The sequence below is a fragment of the Medicago truncatula genome, chromosome 8 (genome assembly GCF_003473485.1).
Source record: "Medicago truncatula cultivar Jemalong A17 chromosome 8, MtrunA17r5.0-ANR, whole genome shotgun sequence".
NCBI classification, from domain to species: domain Eukaryota; kingdom Viridiplantae; phylum Streptophyta; class Magnoliopsida; order Fabales; family Fabaceae; genus Medicago; species Medicago truncatula.
The window spans coordinates 36,818,557-36,836,456 of record NC_053049.1 but is presented as its reverse complement, the minus strand read 5'-3'; the positions used below and the strand labels follow the sequence as shown (position 1 = coordinate 36,836,456).

Below are 17,900 nucleotides of genomic sequence, written 5' to 3'. Positions count from 1 at the left end.
AAAAATCACCCCTCCGAGTTGTTTTTTCTTTTATCCTAATTGAATAAGTGATTTCACATATTTTGTGTTTTCTTTCGTTTGTTTTTGTGATTTCGTCGTCTCTGAACAACTCTGTTTGTTTTGATTTCCCGTCTTTGTGCGGTGTGTTTTTGATTTCCCGTCTTAGTGCGGTGTTTATTTGATTCAGGTTAAAAGATTAGCTTTGAGGAAGTGCAGATCCGATCAATGGCAATGACTTTGGCGCCGTCAACGTTGCAGATCCGGAGTTATGAGTATTCTGGAGACTTGAATATAACATATTACTCATATTTGTAGGCATAGATGCTTTGCCGTTTTATGCTATTAACATGGATGCTATGAGTTTCTTCACAGTTTCATCCTTTTTGTTTCTAGCGAATTTGGATTTGTATTGTATTGATGTACTCTATCAATTTGAATGAATGAAAATCGTTTACATTTGTAAAAAAATACCTACCACTTTTTTTTTTTTTTTGATAGAGAAAAACCTACCACTTGTTAGAATTAGATCTACTATCAATTTCATAATACATGCTCGGTACAAAACAAGAGTATGAATTGTAACCAAAAAAAAAAAAAGTATGAATCATTAGCGAAAACATTTAAAATCTGAGCATAAATATAATCGGATCTATAACATGTTTGATTTATCAAGGATATTAATAATTAGGTATTAGAAATACCTAGATGATGTTTTGATTGCAGTCATCTCAACAACAACGATAAACAACGAGGAGATGGTTATACACACAACACAGGATTAGCGGGCGGTGTTGTGTTCTTCCTCAACAGTTTTATGCCTCAAATTCTCCAGAAGAGAGAATATGTTAGTTATGGTGTATTGGAGACTATAACCTCTTATAGTGTTATGGTCATTAGGGTTCCCATTTTTTCGTTAATAAGTCACCAAACATCCACTCATATCGAGTTCATATCAATTAATATGTGGGTCTTGAAGTCTTGTTAACGAGTGCCTTCATGACACTCTTCAAACATTTTAAATTAAGTAATTATCCTTTAAAAATGTTAAAGTTTTCAATTTTCAATGCACTAATTACACAAACTTACATAAAATGTTACCATTTTAGTTCTTAACTAGTGCCCCCGGAGGCACTAGTTAACATTTCTCTAAATTAATTAAATAATTAATTATCTACATATAAATCTAATTAACCTTATCATTTAATTAGACCATTAATCAATTAAGACTTCAAAATGATAAATAGCTAATATAATTATTACAAAAATATTTGTTCACAATCCATATAATGACATTGAGATAAATATTATTATAATACATTTTCAATAAAATATGAATAAAATGAACAACCGACATGGAAAAATAAGTATATATTAGCCTTTATTACATTAAAGATGCAATTATCTCATCCCTCCATCTAATTTTAATTTTTTTGTCAGACGTTCCATCCTTTTTTTTTTTTTTTTTTTTTTTATAGTTTATCTTTATAGTGTATTGCATGAGTTTATGTGGAGACAATTTAAAATCTGAAGTGGATCGATAACGTACTACTTCCTCCGTCCCAAATTGTATGATGTTTTGGACATTTCACACATATTAAGAAATGTAATTAATATTGTGTGGGAAAGAGATATTATGAGTTGTTTTACAAAATTATCCTTGATAAATAATATGGGAAAGATAAATGTAAGAATTGAAAAAAGAAAGAGTAATAAATAGTTAAGGATATAATAAGAAAAATAACATTAATGTTTCATTGGGATTCTAAAGTGACATACAATTTAGGATAAATATTTTTTCTAAAGTGACATACAATTTGAGACGGAGGGAGTATTTGCTAGCTGGTTAAAAAATAAATAATGATCAAAGTGGGTCACCTGTGAGCTGTCCCCATTGACAAAATGACAATGTTCCCTAAAATAATAAAAAAAACGACAATGCTATTTAATTCAAATGTGGGTCCGTGTTGCATCCAAAAAAAAAAAAAAAAAAGTTGGCTAATTAACGAAAAGTTTTGGTGTTGTATGAAAGTTGGCAAGATTGTCCAATAGGAAGAGGAAGATGAAATTGATGAAAACGGAGTAACTATATATATATATATATATATAATCCCTAAAGTTTTATGTTTTAAGTGCTAGATCATATGATGCAAGCACGACGACACATATTTGATTGGTTGATGCATAATTTGATTGACTAACAATTGACATTGTGACACATTAGAGTAAAATGACAAAGTTTGATTGGCTAATGATAGAAATTGTGATATTTATCTAATGTAAAATGAGAATAGCAAGTCAATGAAATTGAACACAAAAATTAAAAGTGTGGTTCAATACAAATCATTACATGATTTTTCATTTTTGATTTGTTCGTGTTATACATTAATAAATGGCTAATTCAAATTCAAATGTGTGAAAATATGAGATGAAGTGGATAAGTGATCAAACAATAGCCAACAAGTTGTATTTACATGATGAGGTGTACACATATATTAGTGAAGATGAGTTGTATTAAAACATTAATTACATTTTACAAAGAGGAGAGACATGTTTACTATTTATTTTGTGCAAAGCAAATATCTATTATAAAAATAAAGATGAGACTTGTGGTCCAAACGAAGCAAACCCAAGATAAATTATGGGAAAATTCTGACAGTTATCTTAGAGGGTGGTGATGGGAATGAGATTTCATGCTGTAACTGCGTCACGTTTATAATAAATGAATTAGATTGTTTTACTGTGTAAAACTAAGTTTAAATTTGAACCGTCTGATCCTAAATCAACGGACGAGATTTGTTACAGTGTGAAATTGCGTGTAACCTTTACAACAGTAAATTAAAATTCGGTGGTGATTAGGCATGGCAATGGGGCGGGGTGGGGACGGGTTTTACCTTCCCCGTCCCCATACCCAATTCTCATATACTTACCCGTTACCCTACCCATATCCAATGGGGATGAGAAATTGAATCTCATCCCCGTCCCTGACGGGTTCGGGTATCCCCGCCCCATCCCCGCATCGAATAATTTTTTTAAATAAAAAATAGAAGTTTTTTTTACATCCCAAGAGCAACGTTGTAATACATTATCCACCAATATGTTCACTTTAACATTTGTTAGACGTAATGATTTAATTGATCCTTCAAATATTAATGGTAGTTTTTATTAACATGACAATTATCAAACAAAATAACATGACATATCAACATAAAATAATTCTTTACATTTGGGACGGGTATGGGTATGAGTTCGGGATGGGTACCTATATACCCGTCTCATACCCGTGTTTTGAAATCGAGGAAAACACATACCCATACCCATACCCAGTCAAAACGGGGAAAACCCGTCAAATTGAGTTTGGTTCGGGCGGGTAACCGTGGGTATGAGTTTTGTTGCTATGCCTAGTGGTGATGCGTTCGGTTGAACAAATAGATTGTAGAAATATATTGATGGAAAAAAAAAAAAAACTTCTTTTAGGATAGAAAAAAAAACTTGTAAGCATATGTATGGAAAAAGAACATTAACTACCAATTACTTTATTACAAGAACGAATCCAAAAATTTCAACAAGCACGGTTAATGTCATTTATCATAAGATTTCCACGGCATCTTTTCGAAACTTTACCAAACTCTTCATTATTTTTAGCAAGATATTGTAGAATCTCAAGAAAATTACCTTACTTTTTCCAATTTGAAAATTCTTATGTAAAAAATGCATCCCATCCTTTGTGTTCTTCAATTTCGAATATCATAAAATAACAACATAAAAAAAACACAACATCTTTTGATATAATATATTCCAACCAACTACCAAATTATAAAAATCAATCAGGATTAAACCTATAAAAAGAAGACTCAAATTGTCGTCACCGAAAATTATATATGCTTCACCGGATCATTTGGATTTCATCTTTTTACATAAGTTCTTCGAATTTCATCTCGATCATTTGGATGGTAACAAGACATTAGTATCCTGTCCCTAGGATCAACCAGAAGATTTTCTAAATAAACATCTACGAATCTCCTTTTCAAGGATGACCCTAATTGCTGTGTTGGGGTATTTTTCACTTCATCAACTTGTTGAGACTCTAATATTAATCTTTTTTTTGAAACACTTTTTTTCCATTCTAGCATATTAAAAGAACATAAACACAAATTAATTGATTAATTCTAATTAAAACACAAATGTAGAAGCATAATAAAAATTTAGATAAAAATTATAATACAGTTTCAATAAAATATGAATAAAATGAACAACTTACAAAGAAAAATAAGTATATATTAGCCTTTATTATATTAACGATGCAATTATCTCATCACTCCATCTAATTTTAATATTTTGTCAGACGTTCCATCCTTTTATATAGTTTGTATTTAGTGTATATCCAAAGTGGGTCTGCACTGTCCCCATTGATGAGAATGCTACTTAATTCAAACGTGGGTCTCGTTGCATCCAAAAAATATCGTGGGAATCGTGGGAGCCTCGTGTGGAAATATAATATAATTACATTACACAAAACCAACGTATTTAAGATTGTTGAACTTGAAGAGAGACACATAGAAAGAGTGAGATAAACAGTGAACAAGTGTATTAGAGAAAATTGACAGCAATGGAAGGTAGTGTCGGAGTTGAACGACCATTGAAACTTTACTTGCTTCCATTTCTATCACCTGGTCATATGATTCCTTTGGGTGACATAGCAACTCTGTTTGCATCCCATGGCCAACAAGTCACGATCATCACCACTCCCTCCAATGCTCATTTCTTTACCAAATCTCTCTCCTCCGTCGATCCGTTTTTCCTCCGCCTTCACACCGTCGATTTCCCCTCCCAGCAAGTCGGCCTCCCAGATGGTGTTGAATCATTGTCCTCCAACATTGACACCGACACCACCCACAAGATATATGTAGGATCAATGCTCCTCCATGGACCCATCAAAGAATTCATAGAGAAGGATCCACCTGACTACATCATAGGTGACTGTGTATTCCCTTGGATTCATGACTTGGCCAATAAGCCTCATATTTCCACCCTTGCCTTCACCGGATACTCACTCTTTAGTGTCTCCCTTATAGAAGCCCTTAGAGTACACCGTTCAAATTCTCACACGAATTCGGATTCAAGTTCATTCGTTGTTCCAAATTTTCCTCATTCTATCACCTTTAACTCAGGACCACCAAAGACATTCATCGAGTTCGAGGAAGGGATGCTTAAGACAATCATCAAAAGCAAGGGACTCATCATTAACAACTTTGTAGAACTTGATGGTGAAGATTGCATCAAACACTACGAGAAAACCATGGGTCATAAGGCTTGGCATCTTGGTCCAGCTTGTCTTATTCACGAATCTGTTCAAGAGAAAGCTGAGAGGGGGAATGAGAGTGTGGTTAGCATGCATGAATGTCTAAGGTGGCTCAACTCAAAGCGAGATAATTCAGTGTTGTACATATGTTTTGGGAGCATATGTTATTTCTCCGATAAACAACTTTATGAGATTGCGCGTGGAATAGAAAATGCGGGTCACGAATTTGTATGGGTTGTTCCTGAGAAGAAAGGGAAAGAAGATGAGAGTGAAGAGGAGAAAGAAAAGTGGTTACCGAAAGGATTTGAAGAGAGAAACATCAAAAATAAGAAAGGTTTGATTATTAGGGGATGGGCCCCACAAGTTATGATTCTGAGCCACAATGGTGTGGGTGCATTCATGACACATTGCGGGTGGAACTCTACTGTGGAGGCTGTTAGCGCAGGGATTCCGATGATCACGTGGCCAATGCGAGGAGAACAATTTTATAATGAGAAACTGATAACTGTTGTGTGCAAGATTGGGGTGGAGGTGGGTGCAACAGAGTGGTCTCTACATAGTTTTCAAGAGAAAGAGAAAATGGTGAGTAGAGATAGTATTGAAAAGGCTGTGAGGAGGTTGTTAGACGATGGTGATGAAGCTAATGAAATCAGACAACGTGCTCAAGAGTTTGGGAGAAAGGCTACGCATGCTATTCAAGAAGGTGGATCGTCTCATAACAATTTGTTGACTTTGATTGATGATCTTAAAAGATTGAGAGCCGGCAAACCAGTTAATTAATTCAAATCATATTATGGGGTGTATTCTATTAGGATTCTAAATGAATTTAAAAGTCTTTTTTATTAAAAAAAAAAAGTTTTGGGATGTTCAATTAAGACTTTTACTTAATCTAAATAATTTTTTTGGTATTCAACTAAAATTTCTTGTAACTTAATGGTATTCAATAACGTTCAAATTCCTATAGATTGTTTGATAAATTGGATTTTGTGGAATTTTATAGTAAATTGTTAGCGTGAAAAAGTCTTTCATGAAAACATGAGGTTTTTATGAATTGTTATTTCTTTTAAGATTTTACATTCTCTTAATAAAACAAAACAGCAAAAAATAAGTGTGGATTGAGAATATTGTAAAAAAGAATGTGCTATAATTAAATCATAATCATTTCTCTTAAATGATTCATTTAAATTAATAAACTCTGTTCCATATCTTATAAAAGTCATTTTAATAGTATTTTAAAAGGGTGAAACAACCATTTTGGTTCCTGTATGTGCACCTCGTTGTTATTGTGGTCCTTGACTCAAGAAAACACAACAATGCCCTTGACTCTAAAATTCGTTAGCCACTTTAATTCCTAACGCTAAATTTGGTCGTTAAGTTTATAAAAAAACTGAGTTGGTATTTTTTTACCGTGACTAAAATGAAAGAAACAACATTTAGGTTCTTTTTAAATCCCAAATCTTTATCAAATCCCCAATCCGACTCTTTCTTCTTCATCTTGATTCCATCCAATCTTCCTTAAGCGAAGCACATGATGATGGGTGGAGGCATAAACTCGTCACGGCGGAGCATCGCTCATTAGTCATATGTGGCGCTACGGTTGCTTACTTATTTTGATATGAAGGATATATAACCAGTGCTGCTGGAACTCTTATCAGCAGCCACAAGCCTACCTGATGGAATTTGTGTTTGTCTCATTGTTTTTGCAATTGGAAATGGTTTATATGTTTGTTGGATTACTCATAGAATAAAATGTTTCAAATGACACAAACAAGAAACAACTAAAACATTACAATTCATTTTTGAATTCATTTGTCATATGTTTGCTGATTTTATTTAGATCGAGAATTTTATGATTCATTGTTGATGCAGCACTACTTGTGAAACCTTTGAGATTAATAATTTCATGTGCTGACTTCCGGGAAGTGATGAAATAAAAGGCATTATACCACTTGAGGAATCTCTTTTGAGATTTAATGTGCATGATGAACCTAAACCTACAACAAACCAAATATCTCTTTTGAGAACGAGCCAACGAGGAAAAGATTGGATAGAATCAAGATAAAGAAGAAAGAGTAGGTTAGGGATTTGATGAAGTTCAAGAGATTTGAAAAGAACTCAAATGTGTGTTTCCTTCCAAAAATGCTAATTGTACACTAAACAGCCAAAAGTAACATAAAGGATTAAAGTGGCTAACGAATTCTAGAGTCAGAGACTTTTTTATATTGTTTCCTTAGTCAGAGACCATTATGACAGTGAGGTGCACATCCAGGGACCAAAATGATTGTTTTCCCTTATTTTAAAATCTTGAAAGTCATTGAAATTTTGCAAAGTGTTTTAAAATCCACGAAACATTTTTAAACAAAAAAAATGTCTTTTAAAATCCTAATTCATTGCACCTCTGATTATTTTGTGGGTCTTCAAGCAAAAGTGTAAATATTGTGGATTTGGTTTGTGATGCATCACTAGAGATCTCCTGTTCGAAGAAGCATTGTCCACTGAAAGGTTAAATCGAGACTGAGATGTGTCCACTGATTGTGTCACTACAAACTACTATGATATTATATGATCTTTTCATTTTTTCTTCGGGTTGATTTTTCCTCAGTTTAGCTATTACAATGCTATATTTCCTTGAACAATATTGTGTTACAATGGATAAATTTGATGTCACTCCTCCTATTTCAGTTATTCTCAGTGGCTCTAATTATAATCACCGGGTTGAATCCGTGTGTGGATTCTTGAAAAGTCGCAGACCGGCTCTAATTATGGAACACATTGCAATCGTGTTCGCCTTATTCAATTCCTGATGGTTCTCACAGATGAATATGAACCAGTTTGAGCATCTTGTTACACCATAATCCTTTGCCTACTCTTAGGAATGCTCTTCTTTGTCTTAAGTATGAAGAAACTAGATTGCAGCTTGTTATCCCCAAAGTTGATCTTGCCTACGCAGTTGCAAACAAAACAACCAAATTTTATCGCCACTGTCACAAGTTTGGACATTTTTACTCCGATTTCCCACTAGTGAATGTCGTAATTGTATGAAAATGTCATATTGCTTCAAATTGTTGTTGTTGTCGATACTGCAAGACACTGGACACTTGATCCAAAATTATCCCATTCTTTCTCCACGGCCTAATCTGAACAATAATCAAACTCTTCCCAATACTTCCAAGCATGTACTTGCAATTATTTCTTCTTCCGATGAATCTTTAGATTTCATACTTATATTCAAGACACGCGGGAGTATTAAATTTGTTTGGGTTGAATAAAAATGACAAAAGGAATGTTAGGAGCAGTCACTTTTCAACATTCTTTTAAACCTCGCTCTCTTTTATTAGATGAAATCAATGTATGTCTCACCACTTTGTGTGAGTTCAATTTTCAAAATGTAGATCCATAATAATTTAAACCAATAAGAGAGAGTATTATAAAATGTGTTCAAAAGAGAATGTTGCTAACATTAGTCAACAAGACAATTAATGAATTTACCAAGAAAATACACCGGCCAATTTTAAATGTAATCAAACGTGGCCTTTAGTTTTCTTCGGTTGTTGTTCAATTATCAAAACAACATTAATTTAGTTTATTGAAAATAAAAATAAATAAAGGGTATTTTGGGTATAACAATAATTTATAGGGATAAAAGGTCAACTTTTGCTTATACTTTGTTGCAAGCATATGAGCAAAAATTTGCTTATAAATTTCAACGGAGAGAGTACTAATTTCTATCGCTCACGATTCAATATATTCTGTTTTGCATTTATAATAATGGTGAATACACAAATACTTAACAAAGACGATCAAAACTATTTTTCTCTGTCTTTCACTTATACACTTTTTTAATACGTGTAAAATGAATAAAAGATTAAGCTATTTTAGGACGAAGAGATACTAATTATTCAACTTTTTTATTCTTTTGGAGTAGACAAATAATATATTAATGAGGTAGCTACATAGAAACATTTGGCAAAAAAAATTATCTCAAAATAATTGACTCATTTCACTTTTCAATACAATATTAGTTACTTTTTTTCAATTATAACTCTAATTTATATTAATTTTATCGCTTCTGATTCGATATATTCTACTTTGAATTTATGATAACGGTGAACAAACCAATACTTAACAAAAACGGTCAAAACCATTTTTCTTTCTCTTTCATTCATACACTTTTCTTAACATGTGTTAAAATGAACAAAACATTAAATTATTTTGGGACCAAAGGATACTAAGCATTCAAGTTTTTATTTTTATTTTTATTTTATTCTTTTGGGGTAACCAATACTACCACGTTGCTATGAAATCCTTTTGTCCCCGGTGTATTGTTGAAAAGAAGGAAGATAAGGACGATTGCTTGCTACCACGTTGATTTTTTAGGTCTTGCTAACAAGGGCGCTCAAGGCAATGGTTAAGGAAACCAAAATTAGTATATTTACATTGAATTCAACAATCTTTTGACTTTTAAAAAGTTAAATGGGTTAATATGTCTTTACCCCTGTAATTTGGGCGAGTTCCGGTTTACCCCCTGTAAAAATAAAAGTTTAGATTCCAACCCTATAATATGAAGATTCTTCACAAACACCCCTATAATATTAAGATTCTCCACAAAACACCCTTGACCCCATCCAGACGCTGATGTGGCACGCCACTGTGTAATTATTTTAATTTTAATTTTTTTTTAAAACCTGACACATGTGTAATGGACACTGACTGTATAATTTTTTTTAAAGGGTACACGTGGCATTTGTGATTTAAAAAAAACGAAAAAAAAAAAACATAAAAAATTAAATAAATTCTGGAAAAATTAATAAAAATGAAAAATATTCTGAAAAATAAAAAAAAATAACGAAAAAATTAATTAAAATAAAAAATATGATTAACCAAATTAAAAAAATTCTGGAAAATTTAATAAAATAAAAAATAATCTGAAAATTTTAATAAAAATGATAAAGAATCTGGTAAAATGAAAAATAATGAAAAAAATTAATAAAAATTTAAAAAAAAAAAAAAAAATCTGGAAAAAGTTAAAAATATGAGAAAAAAAATATATTTCAAAAAATTTATATTTCTGGAAAATTCAGGAACTTAATATATTTCGAAATTCATGAATATAACGAGAAAATACATTTTATTTATTTTTTTAAAAAAAGTCTAGATTTTTCTTTCGAAATTAAAAAGTTTGTTTTTTTTTTATTTTTTATACAAAAAATAAAAATATTGGAAAATATTTCAATAATTAAAAAAACATAACATTAGATCATGAAAAATAGAATTAAGGGCTTGTTATTCAATAGTATAACATGACTTATATACCGGTGTCAATCAAAATCCATTGTATCTTGTTATTCATCTACATTATATTTTCGAATAAATAAAATTCTAGAAATAAATTTTCATAATCAAAATAACTATATAATATTATATTTTCGATTTTTTTATAATTTTAATTTAATTCAGAATTTTTTTATATTTTTTGAAAATTTTGATATATATAAATTTTTTCCATAATTTTTTATTTTTTTTAACTTTTTCCAGTTTTTTCCATACGTTAAGAAAACAAAAACTTTTTTTTTTTTTGCATAGAAAGGTAGCATTAAAAGGTAACATGAAATATAACATTTTGTTCGTTAAGTTTACTATTCAAATGTGTGATAATTCCGATTTTTGTCATAGTGTACTATATATAGAACTCCTTAATGAACATAATTGTGACATTTTTTAATGTTAAACTGCACTTTTCATCCCTTAAGTTTTAAAATGTTGCGATTTTGAGCCCTTATTAAAAAAAAAAAAAAAATTTACCCCTCTATTTTTAGAGAAATATGCTCTTTCGACCTCTAACTTTATGGAAATATACTCTTTTAACCCTTTATCTTTAGGGAAATAAGCTAGTTTAACCCTTTATCTTTACAAAAAATTGCAATTTTGGGACACGTGGCGTCTTCTCATTGGCTTTGCAACATTTTGTAAAATAGAGGGGCAAAATTTTCATTTTTTTAATAGGGATTCAAAATTACAACATTTTAAAACTTAAGGGGCGAAAAGTGCAATTTAACCTTTTTTTTTTTAACATAATGTGGATATTTTTTTAGCGGGGAACATAATACGGATATAGTGACGTTGAACAAAAAAATAAGCATAACTTCAACATATCTTGAAATATAGAAAAAATTATAATTTATTAAAAAACTTTAGAGTTTGCTTCTCTCATGTCGTAGATTCAATTTTCTTCGATGTCAATTTTAATAGGTAAATTTAACTTATTAAAAAAGGAAAGTTTTTTTTTTTTTTTAGGAAAAAAAGTTATAATTTACTTTAATATGAAAATAAACTAGGCATTCAAGATCAAAATTGAAACGAGATATTTTAGGAGGATGGAAAACATCCTGTTGTTTTAGGAGATTTAAATCAATCTCCCGTTATCTACGAGACATCGAGATGTATAGAGAATGATAGGCAATAACATAATTGAAACATTATACATATATAATCGATTAAGAAAAGACATCGAAGGTCTCAATGTTGTGATGAAGTCTTTAGTAGTGACGGGGTTGTTCAGTGGTTATCATGTGGGGAGCAACAATGGGGTCTCTATTTCTCATCTGCAATTTGTAGACGACACTTTGTTACTTGGTGATAAGAGTTGGGCTAATGTGCGGCCCATGAGGGTGATGTTGATTATTTTTGAACAAGTATATGGTTTGATGGTTAGTTTTAATAAAAGCATGTTAACATGAGTTAATGTTTCAGACTCGTGGTTGATTGAGGCCGCAACGGTGATGAACTGTCGTGTGAGAAAGTTACCCTTTGTTTATTTAGGGCTTCCCATTGGGGGTCATGCCATGAGACTAGAGTTTTGGAAACGTATGGTGGATCGGATTATTAATAGACTATCTAATTGGAAATGCAAGTTTCTTTCATTGAGTGGTCGCCTGGTATTTCTGAAATCTATCCTGTCATCTCTTTCGGATTACTTTCTTTCCTTTTTTAAGGTCCCTGCAGGTATAATTTTCTTTATCGAATATTTTTTTTTGGGGGGTTGTGAGGATGTTAGAAAAATTTCTTGGGTTGACTGGAATTCAGTTTGTGCACCTAAAGAGGAAGGAGGTTTGGGTTGCAGAGGTTAGGTGAGTTTAATTTATCTTTGGTAGGGAAATGGTGTTGGAGGATGCTAGTAGATAAGGACGGGTAATGGTATCGAGTCTTAAAGGCTAGGTACGGGGAGGAGGGTGGTCGGTTGAAGGAGGGAGGAAGGGATAGTTCGTTGTGGTGGCAAATGATTTCTAGGGTCTGCAGAGGAGATGGATGGGGGTTGGTTTGAAGACAATGTCTGTAGGGTGGTAGGAGGATGAAGTAGTACTCTTTTTGGACATACAATTGGGTGGGAAGCCTGCCGTTGCGGGTTAGATTTCCTAGGCTCTTTTCTTTGGCCGAAGATAGGTGGGTAACAGTGGTAGAGAGGGCGAGTAGAGGATGGATGGTTGTAGGTGGTGCGGGGAAGTGGAGGAGGCGCCTTCTTTCTTGGGAGGAGGAGAGTGTTTCAGAGTGTCCTGCTATTTTGCATAATATTGTTTTGCAGGATAACATTCTAGACAAGTGGCGGTGGCTACTTGATCCTATTCATGGCTATTCAGTGAAAGGTACTTACCATCTCCTCACGTCGGTGGAGGCACCTACTGATAGGGGCTTGTATGTTGATGTGTGGCATAAGCGAGCTCCGTTAAAGTTTCTTTTTTCACGTGGCAGCTGTTTCGTAATCGAATTCCGACTAAAGATAACTTGGTGCGGCGACATGTGCTAGATATTGAAGACAACATGTGTGTAGGCGGCTGTGGGTCTCAAAAGATCGCCAACCATTTACTCTTCGATTGTGACACTTTTTGCAACATCTGGTTCTTGGTTTTTCAGTGGCTAGGCATCTCTTTTGTTGCTCTATTCACAACCCGAGATCCTTTTTTTTCCCTTCAGTTTAGGCACATTTCAGGGTTACCGCGATCTTCACATTCATTTTTCCAAATAATCTGGCTAGCTTGTGTCTGTGTTATTTGGAAAGAGCAGAATAGCAGGGTTTTTCAACATAAGGTTATGGATTCGCAGAGCATAGCAGACAAAGTCAAAAGACACTCTTTCCTTTGGCTGAAATCTACTATGCCCACTTTCGCTTTCAGTTACCATGACTGGTGGCGGCACCCTTTAGCTTGTATGGGTGCTTAGATGTAATCTTCTTGTTATTATTTCACTTTTTTCTTTCATCGCGGTGATCATTTATTTACTTCCGATGACTTGACATTGTAATTGTTCTAGTGTTTCTCTTTTCCAACAGAGGACAAATTAATTATGAGTTTTTAAATCGCCAAAAGCCAAAACATCAACCTAAAAATCGAATTTTGTATCAACCTAGTGTTTCTTCTTTTATTGGTTTCAATTGTTTATGAAAACTTTGTATCAAATTTAAGTTTTCCTTTGCACTTCTTGTTCTTCTGGGAGACTTTTTTTGTTTCAGTAATATAATTCTGTTTGGTTTGTTAAAAATAAATCGAAATTTTGAGTTGGTTTTTTTATGAGACGTCTATAATAATATATAGAAATGATATAAAAAGTTTTGTAGCATTCTAAAGAAATCTTGATTTATCTTTAACTTCTGACCTAAACATGCAAAATTGTAATTTTGTTTCGAGTAAAGCATATACTCACATGTTAAATTGAGTTCCGTGATTTTTCTAGTTTTTTTATGATATCATAAGAACCTCCATCATCAAATTTTGGAGTTTTTAAATTAGAAACGAGTTAATTATGAATTTTTGCTCTCCATAATCTAGTTTGTTCATAATCAATCTGTCTCTCGTTTAAAAACTCCAAAATTTTATGTTGAATGTTTTTATGATGTTATAAACAAAATCTCAATTAAAAAATGAAATTTGACCCAAGAATATATACCTACTCGTAACAAAATTGCAATTTACACGTTTAGGTTAAAAAAATAAAAACAATTCAAGGCTTTGTATCAATGCTTCCAATCTATACATATCCTTTCAAAATATTTTTATAGACATCTCCGAAAGAAAAAAAAAAAAAAAGAAGTTCATCTCAAAATTTAATTTTTAAGTCGAGGTTTCCGTTGTTTTATTTTTTGAGGTTTTGGCGCTTTAAACAATTTGTAATTAATTTATTTTTTTGTCAAAAAATTCTAGACTCAGTGTAATTAATTTGGGAGGTAAATCTCAAATTACAAGCTAGACTTGGTGTAATTAATTATTGGCAAGGCATAATTCTGAAAGACTAAAACTAATAAACTGTAAAAATGGCTAATAATATAGTGAAGAATTTTGCATATTATTTTATTTTTAAAAATAGGGTTAAATTAAATATGTTTTTGGTCCTTATAAATAAACAAACTTTTTGTTTTAGTCCCTCTAAAATTTTCCTTCAACTTTTAATCCCTATAAATTTTTCAATCACTACTTTTGGTCCCTATTTTTAAGTTAAATTTTGTATTTTTTTTTTAATGAAATTGTGCAGAAATGCGTCGAATATTGTAAAAATCTTTCAAAAAAAAATTAGAATTTTTTAACAAAACATAAATTAATTATGAATTTTTAACCGTCAAAAATATAAAAATTCATATTTAATTCATGTTTTGTTGAAATATTCTAATTTGTTTTGGGAGAGATTCTTATAATATTAAAATTTTATTAAAAAATATGAATTCTACAATTTGTAATTAATGTAGAATTCATATTTTTGAATAAAAATTTGCAGAAAAATTCATAATATTATAAGAATCTCTCCCAAAAAAAATTAGAATTTTTTAACATAACATGAATTTAATATGAATTTTTATATTTTTTATAGTTAAAAATTCATATTTAATTCATGCTTTGTTAAAAAATTCTAATTTTTTCTGGGAATTTTTTTTACAATATTCTACAAATTTTTGCATAATTTCATTAAAAAAATACAAAAATAAACTTAAAAACAGGGACCAAAAGTAGTTATTGAAAATTTTATAGGGACTAAAAGTTGAAGGAAAATTTGAGAGGGATCGAAACGAAAAATTAGTATATTTATAGGGACCAAAAAATATATTTAACCAAAAAAATATGAAAATGAATTTAGCAAATCAACTTACGATCATGTGCACTAAGTGTAGTTTTCTCAAAATTATACAATATGGAACCAACAATAATATGAATTTAATCTGATGTTAATAGTCACGAAAATGTAACAAACGCAGAAACTACAAAACGAAAAATGCTTCTGAAGCACAAGACCAAAAACTAAGAAGAAATATATAATTTAGGGTGCATCTTGTGCCCCATCCCATGAAATATATTTACAACGACCATTAAAGAAGTAAACTGACAACCTCCTTTAATTAACTGGATAAAAGCAAACACAGATGGTGCAATGGTGAAGAATCCTTCTAGAGCTGCTTGTGGAGGAATATTCAGAGACTGTAATAGTAGCTTCATTGGTGGTTTTGCACAAAACCTAGACTCAGATTCTTTTTATGTTGCTGAGCTTCTTGCAGCAATCTTGGCTATAGAGATAGCATACTCAAAAGGATGGCATAACCTTTGGTTGGAAACTGATTTTCAACTTGTCTTGCTTGCTTTCAAATCAAAAACAATTATTCCTTGTGACGTAAGAAACAAATGGATAAATTGTTTAGAACTAGTGACACATGAATTTTTTGTAAAGCATATTTACGGAGAAAGAAACTCCTGCGCAGATGGTTTTGCTAACTTGGGATTAGCTCTATCTTCATTTGTTTGGTTCCCTTCACTTCCTAGGTTACGTTTACCTAACTTTAGATTCACTTCCTTTTGAAAAGGTTTTGACTAGTTTTCATCTTTTTTTTGTACTTGTTTATTTATTTTATTTTTTTTGTGGTGGTCAGGGTTTGAACTTATGCATTGTTCTTATCAACTGAGTTAAGCTTACAAGGACTTGTTTTTTGTTTAATGTATTCAGGTAATGCTCTTTTCATTACTTTAAAAAAAAAATTATTTTGACTTATACCGGTTTTTTTTCTACGTTACCCCTCTCTAGTCTTTTTTTATAGAGGCCTTATCTAGTCTTATTTTATTGTGGTTTTAGATCGATAACCGAAAAAATTAATAATAAACTTTTTAAGGGGAAAAATAACGATACAATTGTATTACACTGTACTTTTTAATAAAATCTATTACTACATAAGACAATAATATTTGCAATAATACTTCTATTTATTTATTATATCATCTGCCATAAATAGGGAAGAATTTACAAATAATAGGGAGTTGGTTGAAAACTAATAAGTCACTCTGGCTCTTTGCAAGGTTGAAATTAACTAAAGCGTGAAGACAACGAAATATAGGCAAATCAACTTACGATCATGTGCACTAAGAGTAGTTTTCTCAAAATTATACAATATGAAACCAACAATAATATGAATTTAATCTGATGTTACTAGTCATAAAACTGTAACAAATGCAGAAACTACAAAACAAAAAATGCATCTGAACCACAAGACCATGCTGTATTTTGCGATGTTTATGTGTGTATTAGTATTGTTAATATGCGTTTCTAAGTAACTGATGTCTTTGATTTAAGCGTCTTGTTAATGAGTATTCCAGAGATACTTTTAATCAACCTAAATTGAGCAATTATTCTTTTAAAAAGTCAACTATTACAATTTTCAATGTATTTAATATATAACTTTTCATTAAAAACTTACAATTTAAAATGTTTAAAAAATGTTCCGAAGATACTCGTAATTAACTTTTCTATTGATTTAAATATAAGTGTTTTTGCTTCGGTTTGTGTGGTTTTAATTTTATATGTGCAACTTGACACGAGGGAACGGTGGGTATGAATCAGAAAAAGAGAAGGAGACATTTGCAACTATATACTATTCTTCTTTGTTAAAATCGTTCTTTTTCCTTTTCTTTTTAATGATAAATCAAAATGATGTGATATTAAATAATGATTAAAGATGAATTACTTGACTATGTGTAATTCATGTATTATTTAATGATGTGTAAATGATAAAATATTTGGCAATGCATAATAATAATTATTATTAAATAATAATTTTTTTTGACCCATCAAAGATGAGCGATTAATCCGGCTCATGCGTAGAGGCATGCGCACTGACGATGAGTAGGTTTGATACCAAATACATATACGCGTATTTCACACATAATTGTGTTCATTTGATAAGATTTGAATTTCATAAATGGTAATTGCTTTTGTGTAAGTGAGAAATGTTCTTATGTGATTTATTAGTGGGTCTTGCTAACCGGTGCCCCCGGACACTTGTTAAGCATACCATAAAAATGAATTATTATTATAAAAGGAAACTGTTTTTCACTTTATTATCAATTAATTACACAATTTCAATGCATTAACTACTATATAATTTCCTTTTTCATATCCTTAACCTGTGCCCCTGGGGCACCGGTTAGCATTTTCCTTTATTAAATGATGTGAAATGATGATTATTTAATGATGTGAATGTTATATGAAATCTTCTTAATCTATTCATTATGTTTATGAAATCTTCTTATTTTGAATATATACTCACCTTGATTATGGATTGGACGCTTGTACCCTTGTT

At 31.4% G+C, this 17,900-nt stretch overlaps 1 protein-coding gene across 1 annotated transcript; it reads left to right on the top strand.

Moving 5' to 3' along the window:
* Positions 1-4,483: 4,483 nt before the first annotated feature.
* Positions 4,484-6,218, top strand: LOC120575772 (UDP-glucose flavonoid 3-O-glucosyltransferase 7). Its single transcript, XM_039829489.1, has one exon. It carries the CDS (start codon positions 4,607-4,609, stop codon positions 6,077-6,079), a length of 1,473 nt encoding a protein of 490 aa, XP_039685423.1. The 5' UTR covers positions 4,484-4,606; the 3' UTR covers positions 6,080-6,218.
* The last annotated feature ends 11,682 nt before the right edge of the window (positions 6,219-17,900 follow it).